Source organism: Ostrinia furnacalis, unplaced genomic scaffold, assembly GCF_004193835.3.
Source record: "Ostrinia furnacalis isolate ACB-3 unplaced genomic scaffold, ASM419383v2 OfSCF0398, whole genome shotgun sequence".
Classification (NCBI taxonomy): Eukaryota; Metazoa; Arthropoda; class Insecta; order Lepidoptera; family Crambidae; genus Ostrinia; species Ostrinia furnacalis.
Window position 1 is genome coordinate 269,134 of NW_021130637.1, and position 18,879 is coordinate 288,012.

The window sequence follows — 18,879 nt, forward strand, 5'->3', positions numbered from 1 at the left end:
GATTTGTAATTTTGATAAAGACAAGTTAGATTTCAAATAAAAACAAAAGATTTCGAAGTAAAATAAGCATTTTAGTTAAAATTAAAATTGTCTCTACCTGTAGCGGAGAATAATGTTGTGGCAGGCCTTTGTTCAAACGATCATAGCAAATGTTGTGATAGGGATAGAGACATGAGATTTTTGGTTTTACAAAGATAATACGATAGAAAATAATACAAAGTAATAAAAACCACCGGTTATAGGGGCATTTTTTGGAGAAATTTATAAAATAACCAAAAAAACACGAATTTTTAAGCAGATTTTTTTTCAAAAAGTACATTTTTTATTATTTGTTGGCATTTTTTGTGTGTTTTATGTATTTTTTTAGTATTGCCTGTTATTTAGCATTATTACTGTTTTTATTTTATCAGGATATACCGCTTAGTTTAAAATTTATTACGTTTTCTTTACAATAAGTAATTGGAAGAAAAAAAATTCTATAAAAAATTAAAAAAAAATCTCAAAAACTTTTTGACCTCTTTTTCGTCGATAAAAATAGGTCTAATTTCATCTTTTTTCATATGTACACTTTAACGTGACTCACACTGTATAATGGTTTTATTAATCTAAGATATAATGGCATAACGTTCAAGAATTTAGAAAAATCTCGAATTGTTAAACTACATTATGATGGAAGAATCCTCCCCCAAAAATTCCCCTAGAAGTCTAGATTATGTTCTCCGCGGTTCATCCTAGATTATAAACATACGCTTTTCTTTCTAGTACAATTTAGTGAAAGTAAAATAGTTTTCCGGGCTTAGTTTTTTGAGCACCGTTGCAATTTTCAAGTTTGGAAATACCAGCCCCCCTAGACAAAACGCACTTTTTGATCGAATCGAAAATCGAATCCGTCAAAAACTCCATACAAAAAAGGGGCTTTTCAACCACTTTTCGACTGGTTTGTGATTATAATTTGCACTTTGTCTAGACCCACAGGAATGTGCAAGATGCAAGACGATCAAGCTCTATTACGACGATACCAACAAAATTAGGCATCCTACGGTAGGATACCCGGGTAAAAACCCACATGAGGGTAAAAACCCAATAAAAACCCGTTTCATTCCACCCGTGGGTGTTTACACCGGGTGAAAACAAATAATTTTATAATTATTTCAATTGGTATCTTTTCTTTATTTTTATTGAATTTTTCTCATTTAAGTTTATTGATTAATAAGTAGTAAGTCAAATTTAACACTAATATGCATTTATATCGTGGCCAAATCGTAAAATTGATCACGTTATGATGATGTGACCAATTATTTTATAAAATGGTGTTATTTCAAGAATCGTTGAACCGATTTAGAAGAAATTTAGTAGGGAACACAATAATTTGTGATCATGGCAAGGACATGGAGGGGGGGGGTCCTACCTAGACATGCGAAAATCGATGTTAGCTTTTACAGAAACTGAAAAAGTACTTGTTAGCATACAAAAAAAAGAATAATAATATAGCTTTGCACACAACATTATTTTATCCATCCAAAGGAGGAAGACAGAGGAAGAATTATTTCATACTAGCTTTCCACCCTTCGGCTTCGCCCCCGTGGAATTTTGTAGTTGGGTTTCAAAAACCGGGATAAAAACTATCCTATGTCCTTTCCCAGGACTCAAACTGCAAATCTATGCCAAATTTCATCAAAATCGGTTCAGTGGTTTTGGCGTGAAAGAGAGACAGACAGAGTTACTTTCGCATTTATAATATTAGTATAGAGTATAGATAGTAGATAAGTAATAGTATAGATTTATTTAAGAAATACCTAGCTCTTCCTCCTTTTTTCTTACGAAATTATCATACTAGAAATATTAATAGGTTTTTGTTAGTTTTCTGCTATCTATTAATTCGAGTCATTAGTCTTTTCTTTGCATTGTTTCCAAAATAACTCTGAGTGGGTGTCTGTCTGGACTCGCTGGAATAACAACGAGAAACTATTGATTATCACTATAAATAGTACACTATCGATTCGATACTATGTGACAGTCGACATTCAACCGAGCGCGTCACTACCCAATTGCCCGTTCACTCACTCACTCACGAAGGAAGGAAGTTTTGTTCAGCAGCCAGTCAAGTCAGCAGTTCGCCAGTTCAGCAAAAAAGATGGCGGTGGCACTGTCACCCGATCAGGAATTAGTAAGTAAATTAATGTATATTTTAGATAAATCCTAATATAATCTGAATTCTAATCTTTTTTGATGTAGTTAATTCTATCTATTCCATGTTAAGTATAGTTACGAAGCGTTTTTATGCCATGGTAATTGGGGTCGCAACTTGCGTCGTTTACCATGTCACCACTGTTTGTTTTGATTTGTTTCTGTACTTGTTTTTGAAGAAAACTACATAATACTGTGACCTATTTGGCTGTATCTTGGTCAAGTTTTCATGACCAGTGTGTTGTATAGTGTTCTATCATTCATACAAAGCACTGATTTGAGAAACTAGGTAACCACATCAGCGCAGGATGATATCTGAGAGTAAATTTCCGCTTCCGTTTGCTCCGCGATGTCCGACTAATTTAGAGCTGGAATGGTTACGCTTTTTTATTTGTTTCTAATTGGAAACAGTTTTCGTAACTTTCATATCAAGCTTGGATTCTAACCCAGTAACATGACAGCATCCCAAACCAGTTCTTGTATCTATGTTCTAAGGTGTTGCCCATGTCTCAGTTATTTTATTATTAGGGTGAGGTTAAAAGATGTGCTCAGAAGTATGGTGAACTTTCATATAAATTTATTATACCTGTTTTGTATATAAAACGAAACAAACATACATTACCCTTTGACTAGGCTTCAAAATATTTTTTTCAATGGATTTGAACCTTAACACATGTCAATAAAGTTCAATATATGGTGGCAACAGTTCAGTTACTCCTAAAAAAAAGTTTATAAAATATTAAGATGTAGGTACCTAACCCAAGTCACACTAAGTAAATTGCATGCATGGTGTTTTCTGAGTGTAAATTTGGTTTCATTGTGAATATCAGAATTCTATTGCGCTAATTATCAATAGAGAATGGTCTAAAAGTCACTAAATGTTTGGCCTTTTTAGCAACAGTCTAATAAAGCCCTGTAATGCCATCAAAACCTTCCCAACTTGAGAAGACAGTTCTTCTGCCCTGAGACTGTATTTTTGCAGTCGGAGAGACTTGTGTCTCAAGAATGGAGATGAAATGACTGTATCCATAAATGATCACGTCTGAGTTATGACTTATAATGGCATTTACTCTTGCTGTATAATTAATGCAAATGAGAACATTAAGACACTTAATTCAGTGATGATTTATTGCGAAGATAATATTACAACCATGTGCACACACTTGAATGGTAGGAAAAAAAAAGAGACCATAAAGAGGGGCCAACGCTTCTGGGTTGCCAGATATTGTTATTAAATTTTTACCATGTAATTTTGTAAGTCAAAGGAGACTTCTTTTTTGTAATGGTATGAGTTTTTTCTGTTTAATTTTTATACTACGAGGGCTGCACTAAAAGTATCGGGAATGGAATATTTCCACTGTTCCAGTCATATTAAAATCTATTTAATTGCAAACTCCAGGGTTTTAAAAATCGTATACCATTTATTTATTTAAAAAAAGATTCTCGGTCGTATCACAAGGTCTAGTCAAACTTGTTTAGTCGTTGAGAAAATGGAATTGACTCGAGAAAATTCAAGAGCGATGATTTATTATGACTTTCGGAGTGGTTTAACACAAAAACAGTGTGTTGACCGGATGATTTCTGCATTTGGTAATGAAGCCCCATCCAAAACCACAATTTATCGCTGGTTTCCTGAATTTCAACGTGGACGTGTCAAGCTCAGTGATGATCCCCGTCAAGGTCGTCCAAAAACTGCAGTCACCTAAGAAAACGTTGATGCTGTGCGTAAGCTGATTGAAGAAGATCGACATGTGATATACCGCGAAATTCAGGCAACTTTAGACATTGGCATGAGCCAAATACAAATAATCTTGCATGAACAACTAGGTGTAAAAAAGTTGTTTTCCCGATGGATACCGCATTCGCTCTGCGAAGAGCAAAAAGCGGCTCGCGTTACTTGGTGCGTCAGAACTCTCGGGAGATTACATGCAGGATCCTCAAATGCTGTATACAACATCGTATCAGGTGACGAATCATGGATATACGCGTACGAACCCGAAACAAAAAACCAGTCACGAGTTTGGGTGTTCGAAAATGAATTAAAGCCAACAAAAATTGTTCGTTCACGGAGTGTTGCAAAAAAAATGGTGGCCACGTTTGTCTCCAAAACCGGCCATGTTGCGACTATTCCTCTTGGGGGACAAAGAACGGTTAATGCAGATTAGTATGCTAGCATTTGTTTGCCACAGGTCGTTTCTGAACTCCGTAAAGAGAACTGCAACCGCCGCATCATCCTCCATCACGACAATGCGAGTTCTCACACCGCGCACTGAACAAAAGAGTTTTTAGAGCAAGAAAACATAGAATTATTAGTCCATCCGCCGTACAGCCCCGACCTAAGCCCTAATGATTTCTATACTTTCCCTAAAATAAAGAATAAATTGCGTGGTCAGAGATTTTCATCACCTGAAGAAGCTGTGGAAGCCTACAAAACGGCCATTTTGGAGACCCAAACTTCCGAATGCAATGGTTGCTTCAATGATTGGTTTCGTGTATGGAAAAATGTGTCAAATTTCGCGGAGAATACTTTAAAAAGCAATAAATACATTTTTAAATAGTAATGTTGTTTCACTTCCTTGATTCCCGAAATTTTCAGTGCCGCCCTCGTATGAAAGTATCTAATCAAACAACTATTTTCAAGGTTACATTTTCTCAATCACAAAGTGGTATAAAGACTATTAACCATGCTGTATATTATTCGTGGCTATCAAATTATTCATTAATTCGATAAAACTTTCATCTTTCATGATGAACAATTTAATTTAATGTGATAAGCCATTAGGGGCAGGTTTTATTCAATCTATGGAGAGGTCCATGGTGTTAGTAACAGCTAACCTGTTCCTTGAGAACAGATTTTGGCTGGTTTAAATTGGGTACACTGATGCTAGTTTCTGTGAGCAGGCAGAGATTGAGATGATTTATTGAAAAATCATTCACATAATGATTGATAAGAAATCACATCAAGCTAACAATGTGGCATATTATGTATTTATCATAGGTCCTTTTTTTTATTTTGCAACAACACTGTTCAGTGTGATGTGCTGTCAATTATTTATTGCTATGGACTTGATTTTGTTTGAAAAAATATTCAAGGCTATAGAAATGTGCCAACTTCCAGTAACCCTCGTCAAATTGTGGTTGACATGTCAACCTTAAATGACCCTGCTCCACAAATTACCCTCAAAACGATTTTTTTTATTTACTTTTTTATTTATGCCTGTGCGAGTGCGCGCCGATAGGTTACCTCAATTTATGGAAATATAAGAGGAACTCCAAGGATCTCAAACTAACAGAATTTATATGGACTAGTCAACTCCTCATTCTTATTTCAGAGGTTTTAGATTTTGGTGGTAGCCAACCTAAAGACAGTATATTTGGATAACAGCAATCAGTTTGCGAAAGCGGCTAATTCACTGAGCATAGCGAATCCCAAAATTTTACTGACAGTTAACACCTTCAGAAAGTGATGACATGCTCTAAAACTAGGGTGAAAGATGCTGAGAAGTCAATATTGCTACACTTCGGCAGTTAGATTTTAATTGCTCTAGTTACCCTTATCCCTTATCTAGTACAAAAATGTGCTATTTTAACTGTTTTGCCTCTACATCACAGAAAAAAGTTCTGTTAACGAGCAACAGATATAACGATGTTAGAGACGTCCGGTCTGAAATAGGTATCATTAACATACACACGTTACACATATCGGTAATAGCCTAAATTGGGAAGGCAAAAGCCATGGAGGTAGATAACAACAACAACAAAACAAAACCCAATACATTTTCACTATTAATATTCATTGCCACTGGTATCAGATCAGACTCCTTATCACAAGGAACAGAATCGGTCATCATCATGAAGGCATTGGAGAGCGATTGTTTACTTGCGAGTAGTATATTTAGCCGCGCGGCACCGCTTCTGACGTACGCGTTCAATCCGTATGCTTCCGTTGGAAAGACCTAATAATAGGCCCTGAAAGTACGTAGGTACACAATTTGTTTGTCAATACAACGTAAACCGCAATTGAACTCTCGCAACCCTTTCAGTAATGTTGATTTTTCTAGTGACGAGTAGTTACACGAATAGCAATTTTCTCGTGTTGTTCCTACACACGATTTTAAAAGAAGATGAGAAGAACTTCATTATGTCATTAAATTACATAGCCGTGAAGCCCATGAACCTAGAACTAATAGACTTTTCAAAAAGAGTTTAAAAATGTCTTAACCACGGTCTTGACATTTTACTGCGTTCTTTAAACATTTCGGCTGTTAACGAAAGGTGGATTTGGTTGTTCTTTTACAATTCGTTAATAAAGTTTTCCTTGTTGATTTTAAGTGAAGAATCACGTGGGAACGGAAATCTGCGTAATAAATCAGCAATATTAAGAGTGAGTGACGGAGAGAGGCGTAGGCCGGACGCGCTGGTCGCTCGTCGTGGCTGAGTGCCCTCGCTGCAATTTAATTCGATTCTGGCTTGATAGGATTTGAAGCAATAACGGCAGGGACTCGATAAAAATAAAGCTTCAACCGCTTATATCTGATTAACTGAAGGAGATTTGCAAATACAGGACAGGGAAATTGAAAAATTGGGTGGGCTGCCTTAAGTTTAATTAAAGCGGTTTTTTAAATCAAATTAAGCAGAATAATGTATTTGGCTCCGTGTTATTTATCACTGCATAACGTACTGAGATAGCAAAGAACACAATATCAAATTTTGCAACCTTTACCAAACCTGTTGAGCTATTAAAGCAAAAAATAAATAATGTTATCTTGTAAGATCTGCAGTGCATATTGCGTATCAATCCTTATCTTCAAGCGCAATTCCAGTAATCTTAAAAATTCTAAATAGCGCATGATCATTTGGTACTACCACTTCTCATTTCATTTATTAATTAGAGTATGTAATCTCCTAATTAAAATTAAGCTAGGGCTAGGTAATTTGAAATTCAACTGTACTGTCTAAGATATTATGTTGTACGTAATCTATTATGGTCTCGTTAGACGCTATCAAGTGCTAGACAATCCTAAGAACTCGTTTGTTCTGTAAATTGGATAGGTGTTGGTTTTCGTTGGCAAATTGTGCCAGGTTACACGCTTGTTGACAATCGGCGACAATGTGTTTGCGAGACCATGACGTTGGTTTTAGTCCACGGAAATGGATCTCTTTTATTTAGGAAACTATTCTCCACTTTCGTCTTTTGTTAAAAATTTACTGAATTGGAACTACAATGTACAAGATAATGTTGTTTCATACCCGTTTCATAAACATATCTTACAACATGCTTTTTGTGACATACAGGAGTAAAGCTCCTTAAAAGCACCTTCGTTTATTAGGGAAGATCTATCGTAATTTCCATGACGTTGAAAAACACGTTGGAAAAGTAGTTTCTGAAGTTATTGTTCTGTATTACAGATCTCTATTTTCTGTTTAATAAGCTGAATATAAACACTGGCATTGTTTCTTTGAAACTCAATTCTTCATGACGCGTTTGCGTTCATTAGATTTCCTAAATCATAACTAACCAGAAATTCGTTTGTTATTATTGGTTTGCTAGAAAGTTTTTATACCGCTGCTGAATTATTAAGCGTATATTAATATTGTGGCCATATTACGTAAATTCAATAGGTATTCCTCAATCCCAGCCTCTCACGTAGGATGGTAGACTGGTGGGCGTATCGTATGACGCATTTTGAAGCACTTCGCAAAAGGTCTCATTATTTGAAGGACTAAATGCTGAACTATAAACATAGCAAACAAATCATAATAAAAATAAGTGTCGTAATTATTTTCTATCTCGTTAATTTCGTTTCCAACGTAAAACGTAATTTAATCTTTTTTTTTAATGACCAAAAGGATAATTGTGTAAAGATGTAGGTAGATTTGTGGTAAGATTTGGTGTCCATTCCGAGAACAATCTGGTATGCATTATTCCTCATTCGATTTGTATAATTCAATGCTTAATTCATGGGATTGTGACACTTGTTTTGCATTGACGTCATTATAAATGACCTGTGGTTAAACAATACAGCTTTCGTTCGTTTGACAGTTGCAAGCGAGAGCCCCGGTGGTGCGATCGTGCGTGCACTGTGAACCAAACTACAAGATCTCTTGTTTGTTTATAGTATTTCAACTCGTTATTTGTATTTGACGATTTCTAATGATCAGTGCTTTCTAAATCTATTATTTGTTTACCGTGTACAGTGCGGTTATTGTTCTTGCATTGTGTCGTCTCGTGATCCTTATATGGATGTAGAGTTTGAGTCTTGTTACTCTTGACATGTTTATTATTAGACCCTGAGGCGTATGTTGAATTGTTGATTATTTAAAATTATCTTATTACTTCTTCTGACTATGCTTATTGTTATTTGAGGGCATTTATAGTAATTGGTATAGGTTTGTCGAACTTATAATATTCCTTGTAGCTGTTGGTTGGATTAATACAAATTTTCATTCGTTGTGGATCTAAAACATAGTAGCGTTTGTTATTGTTAATTAATTTTCAATACCTACCGTCTTCACTTCATTGCACAATGTTCAAGGTGATTATGAAGCCAGTGTTTGTAAGTGAACAATATCGATCGATTTATGAATATCATACAAATTTGAAAGTGTTCTGTGATGATAAATCTGCGTCTTAACATCTTACATTTTAATTTGTGTTAATAAAAGATGACTGTTATTATAAATAAACCCTATTATTATAATAACAGTCATCTTTTATTAATGTGCCTTGTAGCCTGGGATTGGGTTTTACTCATAGTATGTAATTTAATAATTCTAATTGTGGTAAGCTTCAGACAAATTATGTATTGTCTTCTTCCTTCCCTCCTATCCCAATCCACATAACAAGCTCTTATCACGTTACATAAATAAACCATTCAATTAAAATTATATTTTCCTTTGTGTATCCTCAGTGTGCCAGGGATTACTTGAATGCAACATCCTTTTAGAGCGTTTATTAATTAAAATTGGAACGTTTGTTTTAGGAGTTAAAACTAGAGTTGTTAGCGTGGTGTTGTATAGTTACTGTTGATATTGCGTGATTGTGATGCAGCACGTGTGTGTGTGGTGACGTAAGGCGGGGCTCCCAGGCGCGTGCCCGCTCATAATAAAACCCCGCGGCCGCACAGGATATACATCCCGGAAGAATTAACCCACCGTCTCCCGCCTGCTTATTTGCATCCAAATACATATGCACCCACTTGACAAATTATCCGTATCCAGTTAGCACCGGTATTGCACTCGCAACACCTTGCTAATGCGGTTTTCTTGGTCACAGTTCAATGTTTACCAGGGCGTTACGGTGTGAACTCTGTCAAATAGCTAGTCATTGAGGATTCCGTTCGGTACCTCGGTCGCCGTCCAGTCCGTCTTGCTTGAAGTTTAACTGTCGCGATGAAAGTGTGACGAAACAGTGAAATCAACCATCTAGTATAAATTAAGCTGTGCATAATAATTGACCAATCATGGAATTCATGGACGAGGATTTCCTTCTCAACATGGAGAGAGCGTTCATGCGGAATTGGCTCCGGCTTCTAAGGGTATATTTTGCATTAACTGTATTTCTTATATCTGAATTTTATGAACAACAATAAGATGAATAATATGGCAAGACCAGTGACTCAATTATTATGACAATTACATGGTTATCCGAGCTACTTGTCGAACTAATTGAATCATGGAATTGAGGGTCACTGAAGTGTGTAATAATATTGCGTCGTACCTACATAGGTAATCGAATAATCTCTTCACAAGAAAGCCTTCGTCATTCAAGTTGACCATTTTCACTATCCATTATGTATTTCCTGTATGAAAGAAAGATAAGCGCAGACGACGGCACATCAAGTTTAAACACTCAGATACAATGTCAAGAATCTCTTGGAATCTGTCTGTCTCATTTAATTTAACGGTATAGATGACAGCACATCAGACTATACATTATCGTTGTAAAGTTAGCTACCCCCCTAGACAAGGCGCAAAACATGAAAGTTGTAATTTCCAAAACCTTACGCTCTCGATGGCGTTCCTTTTCTCCGTAAAGCAGTTTCGAAATACATCTGTCAGATTTTGCTACTTGTTAAGACAAATTCAGCCAGGATGTGCTGTCGTTTGTACAAATATGAACGTCATACATATCTAATGAAACACATTCTGTCACTTGCAGGCTACAAAGGCATTTCTGGACGCGCTGAGCGAGTCGGGCGCGACATGCGTGTCGCGCGCGACTGCTATCAAGTTCTTGTTCGCGCGCAAGTTTGACGTGCTGCGCGCGCACACGCTCTGGCGACAGCACGAGGCGACTCGCCGGCGGGAAGGGCTCAACAAGTTCGAGCCCTTCGAAGAGCCGCTGAAGTCCGAGCTTGAGACTGGAAAATTTACTATTTTGGTGAGTTTTGATCAGGATATGCTATTTCAATGGGGCGGTATGTTGAACAAATACGAACTTGTATACAATAACAAAAAGTTCGAGCCCTTCGAAGAGCTGCTGAAGTCTTTGAGAGCAGAGTTTGAGACCGGAAAATTTACTATATTGATGAGCGCCAGGAAAAGAACGACATCACGTCTTTCAAATTTTCCGTGTTTGAACAAATATGAAGGTGAATGAAATAGCGTAGAATTCTCTGGAGAGTAGCCTTACGTCAAATTTTGATGAATCCCAACTAATATTATAAATGCGAAAGTAACTCTGTCTGTCTGTCTGTCTGTCTGTCTGTCTGTCTGTCTGTCTGTCTGTTACGCTTTCCCGCTTAAACCTCGCAACCGATTTTGATGAAATTTGGCATAGAGATAGTTTGAGTCCCGGGAAAGAACATAGGATAGNGAAATAGCGTAGAATTCTCTGGAGAGTAGCCTTACGTCAAATTTTGATGAATCCCAACTAATATTATAAATGCGAAAGTAACTCTGTCTGTCTGTCTGTCTGTCTGTCTGTCTGTCTGTCTGTCTGTCTGTTACGCTTTCCCGCTTAAACCTCGCAACCGATTTTGATGAAATTTGGCATAGAGATAGTTTGAGTCCCGGGAAAGAACATAGGATAGTTTTTATCCCGGTTTTTGAAACAGGGACGCGCGCGATAAAGTTTTTCTGTGACAGACAAAATTCCACGCGGGCGAAGCCGCGGGCGGAAAGCTAGTTATGTATATTCCTACCTAATTATTAAGTCTTAGACAACTACACACACTGGACTAGATATCGTTTGTGATTGTACAGTATCTCGTAAGTACTGTATCTGTATGCCATGTAGGCTTTGAACATGAAAGACATTGAACTTGATAATATCGATAGTGATTGCCAAATTACATAAATTAATGATGATTACGCAGATGAATAACCACATTACCGAGATGAGATCAATGGGCATTTTACTTTTTACCTGTTATCAACCGCAACGGTCCTTTCATACTTTAAAGTAGCTGGCTGTTTATAATAATTATCGCGTAAAACATTAACTTAGGTGCAATTTGTTCTTCTGTACGCTTTTTATGTTTGGGATTACATGAGGCGCGATCTGCACCAAAGAAAACCAATCAGATTTTCGAACCGAAGCTGATCGGAGATGTGTGGTGAAAATAACTAAATCTGACTGGTTAACTAAGGCTGGTTTTAGAGTCAACGCTGACGCACGCTGACCGTCAGCGCTGACAGCCAACATGTATGAAGCGTCGGCGCCGAGCGATCAGCGTCACCCAGGAACGTTCCCTTCAATTACATACATATTGATATGTCAGCGCCGACGATCAGCGAGCGGTCAGTGCGATTCTAAAAGCCGCCTACAAGATCTCCTCTTCACTGTGGTGGAAAGCGGGCTTAATTTAATGTTGCCACAATGTTCACGATTACGGTTGTGTCCGCAGCCGACGCGGGACGCGACCGGTGCCGCCATTGCGGTGTTCACGGCCAACAAGCACTTCCCGTCCCTTACCACTCATCAGACGACATTGCAGGTAATACCCGTTTGTTTTCATTTTATACTCCATTAACACACTTTGACATGTCATGTTTTGGCTAGAAACGACTTGGCTAATGGAGTTATTGTGAGGTCAAATTTTTAGGCTGTTTGTTAGGTCATTGTTTCAAAAGTTTTGTATCCGAATACATTATCTTTACTTACTACTTTCCTAGTAAATACATAGATAAAACAGTATTCTTGACACAGAATTTCGCAATTACAATAAAGTTAAATTTTATTTTATGTTACATCGCATGACCGACCGTCTGTAAATGTTGCGTACAATATTTCATTTCAGTAATCTGTGCAAAATACACAAAGCAAAACATAGGTAAATCAAATTATACGGCGCGGAACGAAAAAAGTATCCTATAAACGAAAATGGGCACATTTACAAACGCGTCTCTGAAGGCAACGCTTGCAGTGCAATTTAATTCCCTCTCTTGTCTTGCGTAGATTGGGCCAAGTTATGGAATAATTTATCATTTAGTTAGGCCATGGGTGAGCCCCGCGCATGTAAAACTTCATACATGCATAATATCGGTCGTCCTGCGTCGTTCGGTTCTGATTTATTTATCTCGGCGCACGCAATGACAGGCTGACACCGTCGCGTCATAGAGCGAAACTAGAGCTCGCAGCCGGAAGCCCTTGCGGACATAGATCGATATCATTCGATATGAATTAATATTGCAATTAATTTGATAAGGAGTAGATCCTTATCTGCACAGAAATCAATTGCAATGGTCGGGATTGTTGAGATCGTAAGTCCACGAAAGAGTTTATAATTATTAGAGTTATAAAACTTCAGTTATGTAGGATACCACTTGCCGAAAACTAGCGTGCACCAATTTTATTCCGTACAGAATTACAGATCCTAAAACGGAAAGTTGTCCAATTTTACTTACTGGTGCTATGGGTATCATATGGATATTTTATCATCAGACGTTAAAGTAGTCCTAACTTTTTATCTCGAAATAATGGGGCAATTAATTGCTATCCAATAAAATCACATCATCAATTATCCATTGATTTGTTTTTGCGAGATTCAATGCGAAAGCGATAGCTGTGTAATGGAATCGACCCCTCATTCCCCTCATCAGTCAATCTTCGAACGAGTCGACTGCACGCCCACTTGCGGATTACAAGTGCTTTTATTTCAACAACTAGCTGTGCCCGCGACTTCGTACGCGTGAAAATCGTTTGAATAATTTCCCATTTTTGAAAAATTTTCTTTGATGCTTTTCTCATATTGGATGTAGCCTTTCTCGATACCTAAATGGCCTATAATAATATGTAGGGTAATTGCGCCGGTTTTCCGTCCAGCTCCTGTTTTCGTCCATTTGACCGACTTGCCACAAACAAATACGGAAAATTAGAATACAAACCTAACTTTCCATGCAAGTTTGGACTTGTTACAATCTATAATACCTAAATAACAGTTCTGCCTGCATGAAAATGTAATTTGACAAGTAATAACTCCAAAAAAATCTACGGAAGTTGCTGCTGCACACAGGTGAATGGAAAACGTCGTCAAGTTAGAAAAAAAACGTGCCGGTAGGGAACTTTCATGGTATGTTTAATTACTGTTTTAGCTACTTTACGTAATGTTTTTGGCACGTATGTCTAATTATTAGCATAATAAACACTATTTTAAGGGTTTATTAAAGTTTTTGTATAGAAATCTTAGATAATTAAGTGGACTAATACTAGCATAACAATTTTGCAAGATTTTGGTTTTCGTCCACGTGGACGGAAACCCTGACATCTAGTTAATATTTTTAATAATCATTTTACTTCAATGGACCTACAAAATACAATGTTTTTTCTTCCAATATGATCTTTATTGCTATTAAATTAAACATTTTAGTTTACGTCCACTTTTTAACAGTGATAAACCCATAAAAACCGTTAAAAAGATGTGGACGAAAACAAAAAACAGCTTTAAACGTTGTTGTGTTTTCGTCCATGACGTCATGAGCAAGCACTGGGGTGGACGAAAACCAAAATTAGCTATTCCTGTAGATTAGTTTTCGTCCATTTGTCCTTCGACCTATTGTTCGTTTTGGAGTTGGTTTTAATTTTTAGTGAAATTAATCTATTTCATGCCTTTAGTAGACTATAGGTACCCAGTAGACCTTGTTGTTGCCACTGAAGGTGCATGTACTCAGTACATTGATACCATATTTTTCATGTTAAGTGCAAATAAACTTCCCTAAATTACCAAACCATGAAACGTACCTACTATTAAAAAGTTTCGCAGATAAAAACTAAAATCCTCTTATAAGCTTGTTTTAAAAAAAATCTTTTTATTTATGATGGGGAATTTACTGCGGCGTAGTAGCAGAGATTTTCCGTTTGTAGATCGTAATAATTTCGAAGAATAGGGATGTTTCGTGGATAAAGCAAGAAAGTAACAAGAGTTTGAATAAGACCGTCGGTGAACTTACCAAAACGTAACGTCATTTGGCTGAAACGAACGAATGTTATGTTGAAAGTTACTAATATTGAAATCATATAGCGTAAATATTTGATACTGTAGCTATATTGAAATAGTAGAGTTTCGTAGTAGCTGGATACAAAGCAAATTATGCGCATTTCAATTCTATTAAGGTTACTCGTAGCTCCTGGAATTGATTTCCACTACTGTAATGATGGGCTTAGATTTGTATAAGTAAATGTAGACGGTGAGCACTTTATGTCGTTGGTATAGAGGCTGTTTTGCAATGAACTGGAATTTATAATACTGAAACAACAAGCCTAAGGGTAGCAGGAGACGAGTCGTAGTAACACATAAAATACATAAACATAATTTAATGAATTATTTGACAATTTTAGTCTTTTCTGTATGTAATTAAATTAGAATGTAAACACAACATTTCACCACCATTAAAGATCAGACCCAGAGGTCCTGGATTCGATTTCCAAAGTGGTCAAAATTTTCTGCTTGTTGCTTGTTGTAAGTCTACCTGGCCAGCTACCGTCATCTACTTAAGCTTGTCGCCATAACAATAATTTTAAGAACATGTTGTGGATGGCAGTTCCTTTGTGAATTTATCTGTGTATCACTTTCCATCGCGTCTATAAGATGGTCAAGGGCTTCTACTTTGTGGGTAAAAAACTAATTTTCCATTTGTCAGTATATTATTAAGTCTCTTTTCAACACAAACATTGGCCCTCCTGCCGGGCTAGGATGCGCGCTGTGATAAAAACTTATCGATGATTTAGACGACAAATGTATGGACTTATCGCGTAAAATCGATAAAAGGATAAAAGCTTATCGCGGCGCGTATCCTAGGCCTACAAATTATATCCAATTCTCTAATCACTAGTTCGCTATTCGGTATCGTATGCGACTCGCCTAACCCTAGTAAATGCCTCCACATTCAATTCGCCGGGTAGTCGCCATGTTGGCCCATGTTCCCGGATTCATTACAGGGGTGACCATTACCGGTGATTACTGTAATGCGTTTCCACCTCTGACTTGCTTGATTTGACTTGCATTTGTCATAATTTGTTAGGGGTTTGAAGGAATAATGGGACATGGGGCAAATCAATGTCAGAGGACATTTTTGTAGTTATGTAACTATTTACAGTTGGATTATTGACAAAGGTGACTTAGTTTCTTCCGCCAGCACCAGTCCATAGGTTGTCCCTAAGGTAAAAGCCCTTTTCAAAATTTAAAATGGCAGATTTATCGACTTCTCGTGACTTCTTGCAAGAGCTTACAAAATGTTATGAGATTTATGGAATATCACTGTGCTCCGTGACATTTGAAAAGTTTGCTTAGACGGGGAACAAAACTATTTGAGCATACTTAACACTGAGCATAGTCTAACTAAAACAATAAAGTTATTATTTTTATATTAAAAGTATAATCAATTTTATAAAATCCGATTTGTATGAAAATTAAAATAATTAAAATGAAGATATCAATTTTCTGACTTCGTTCGTTCGTTCGTTTCAGCCAAATGACGTCCACTGCTGGACAAAGGCCTCCTCCAAGGCTTTCCACAATGCACGGTCCTGCGCTGCCCGCATCCAGGCTCTTCCCGCGACCTTTACGAGATCGTCGGTCCACCTAGTAGGAGGCCTGCCCACGCTACGTCTTCCAGCCCGTGGTCGCCACTCGAGAACTTTTCTGCCCCAACGGCCATCGTCTCTACGAGCTATGTGCCCCGCCCACTGCCACTTGGTTTTAGCAATTCTGCGAGCTATGTCGGTCACTTTGGTTCTTCTGCGGATCTCCTCATTTCTGATTCGATCACGCAGGGAAACTCCAAGCATGGCCCGCTCCATCGCCCTTTGGGTGACCTTGAGCCTTCTTATGAGGCCCATAGTAAGCGTCCACGTTTCGGATCCATAAATCAACACTGGCAGCACACACTGCTCGAAGACTTTTGTCTTGAGACACTGCGGTATTTCGGACGTGAGTATATTGCGTAGCTTCCCGAACGCTGCCCAGCCGAGTTGGATTCGACGATTGACCTCTTTCTCGAAGTTGGCCCTACCTAACTGGACTGTTTGTCCCAGGTATACATAATTGTCAACAGCTTCGAGTGTAGAGTCTCCAACCTTCAAAGGAGTGGGTGCGACACGGTTATTAGACATGATTTTTGTCTTGTCCATGTTCATTTTGAGACCCACTTGTTGAGAGGCTCTACTGAGGCCATCGAGCATTGTGCCTAGATCTTCCAAGGTTTCAGCCATGACTACGATATCGTCCGCGAATCGAAGGTGGGTGATGTACTCACCGTTAATATTTATGCCAAATCCGCTCCAGTCCAAGAGCTTGAAGACATCTTCCAGGGCGGTGGTAAACAGTTTTGGAGATATGACGTCTCCCTGTCTTACCCCTCGCTGCAACTGGATAGGTTTCGAGTCCCGATCCTGGAGGCGGACTGACATTGTGGCGTTTTTGTATAAACTTTTTAACACTTCGATATAACGATAGTCAATTTGGCACCTTTGGAGAGACTGTAGCACTGCCCAGGTCTCGACCGAATCGAAGGCTTTCTCATAATCCACAAACATTTGTATGAAAAAATCTAAACCGCGTAAGTTAGACGCTTAAAATTTGGCATGCAGGTACCTTAGTAAACTTAAAGCTTAGTTACAACAGGATATTGCAAAATTCCCACGGGAACTGGAATTAGCGGGAAATTCCTTTTGTATGACTGACTCACTGACATACCCACGCACAGCCTAAACGGCTAAACGTAGGCACTTTAAATTTATAAGGGACGTAGCTTAGGTACCGTAGAGGTGCACTAAGAAAGGAATTCCCGAAATTCCCACAGGAACAGGAATTACCGGGAAAATCCTTTTGTATGAAAAATCTAAACCGCTTAAGTTAGACGCTTAAAATTTGGCATGCAGGTCCCTTAGTAAACTTAAAGCTTAGTTACAACAGGATATTGCGAAATTTCAACGGGAACGGGAGTTAGCGGGAAAAAACATTTGTATGAAAAAATCTAAACCGCGTAAGATAGATGAAGGGTTAAAACGGGATCCACGCGTACGAAGTCGCGGGCGGCCGCTAGTGCTAAATACAGTTTGAAAACGTCGATAGCACCACGTTGGGCGCCATATTTAACGGACACGTGACGGGCTAAATATGGCGCCCAACGTGGTGCGTATAGGCTACATGAAAGAAGTCAAATGTAAAGTGTCACACATTTTTCTTTTTGTCAATGAATATTTTTCTTTTCAACAGGGTGTCGTCTACCAATTAGATGTGGCGTTGACGTCGATAGAGACCCAGCGCGCCGGTCTAGTCTTCATATACGACATGACCGACTCCAAGTACACTAACTTCGACTATGAACTGTCGCAGAAGATACTCACTCTGCTAAAGGTAAGTCATCTTATGGATTTGTAATAGGTGCTATTTTGCAATAAAAATGTATAATCTGATGTGCTGTCGACAAACCACACATTTTGTTTTAAACCGACGGAATCGAGTTAGGATCGCTTTTATGTCATCACTCATCATCCATCAATATTGCTAGTAGTTTGGCAACGGCTCTACTTTTTTCTCCGAAAACATGACGGGTCACATGACCAAAGAAAAATAGAGCTAGAGATCTGACTCAACAAACTTTCTGCCTAAAGCTATGATAGAGCACTGAAATACTGTAATTAATTGCAAAGTTACCATCAAAAAGTTCCTTTTATCGCGACCTTATCACTCACTAAAATTTAAAGTAAGTTAATGAAATAGCATTATTTGTTTTTTGTTTTTCTTTCCTGCACTAGAAGTACCGCCAAACAAATTTCTTTTCTGCTCAACCCAAAGGTAAACTGGTCGAGAATGCTTTAGTGCATTAAGTTCGCCTTATGTAAAAATTTATTTTGGCATTAAAGTTTAAATAAATAAATAAATGAATTAACTTTCTTTTAGTGAGATAGATATAATTTATTATCTTAATGTAGCTTTTAATTTGGATTATAGCTTTATTCTTATGAAAGCAATTTCTTGGTATTGTAATATTTGTCCTTTTACCTACAATATAATATTTATTGCGTTGTCGACGTTTCTATAAATAAATTTTCCTAAAACTAGTTATTTAGCTCACATCCTCGACTTATCTTGGACAAATGAAAAATGACAAGGGATGACTGTATTCTATGAAGTCTAATTTTAGCCAAATAGAAAATAACATCGGAAAATTACTGGTATTTTTCCAATGTAGAGAAAAGAAATGTAGCATATTTAGTCGACTTTTGTAGAAAGCTGAAAATAAGCT

The 18,879-nt window shown here is 37.7% G+C and overlaps 1 protein-coding gene across 6 annotated transcripts in view; it reads left to right on the plus strand.

Annotated features, from left to right (window-relative positions):
* The first annotated feature begins 2,072 nt into the window (after positions 1-2,072).
* The window catches only part of Ptpmeg2 (Protein tyrosine phosphatase Meg2), a 57,670-nt gene continuing 40,863 nt past the window's right edge, over positions 2,073-18,879 (plus strand). For 2 of the 6 annotated variants that reach the window (XM_028319102.1, XM_028319094.1), the window contains exons 1-4: positions 9,514-9,725; positions 10,349-10,570; positions 12,039-12,128; positions 17,847-17,987. In XM_028319102.1, the coding sequence (XP_028174903.1) occupies positions 9,651-9,725; positions 10,349-10,570; positions 12,039-12,128; positions 17,847-17,987 (528 nt within the window). In that variant the 5' untranslated portion in view covers positions 9,514-9,650. Of the gene's footprint in view, positions 2,168-9,506; positions 9,726-10,348; positions 10,571-12,038; positions 12,129-17,846; positions 17,988-18,879 lie in introns of those variants that run through there. The other 4 variants (XM_028319133.1, XM_028319125.1, XM_028319109.1 and 1 more) reach the window with 3 other exon arrangements.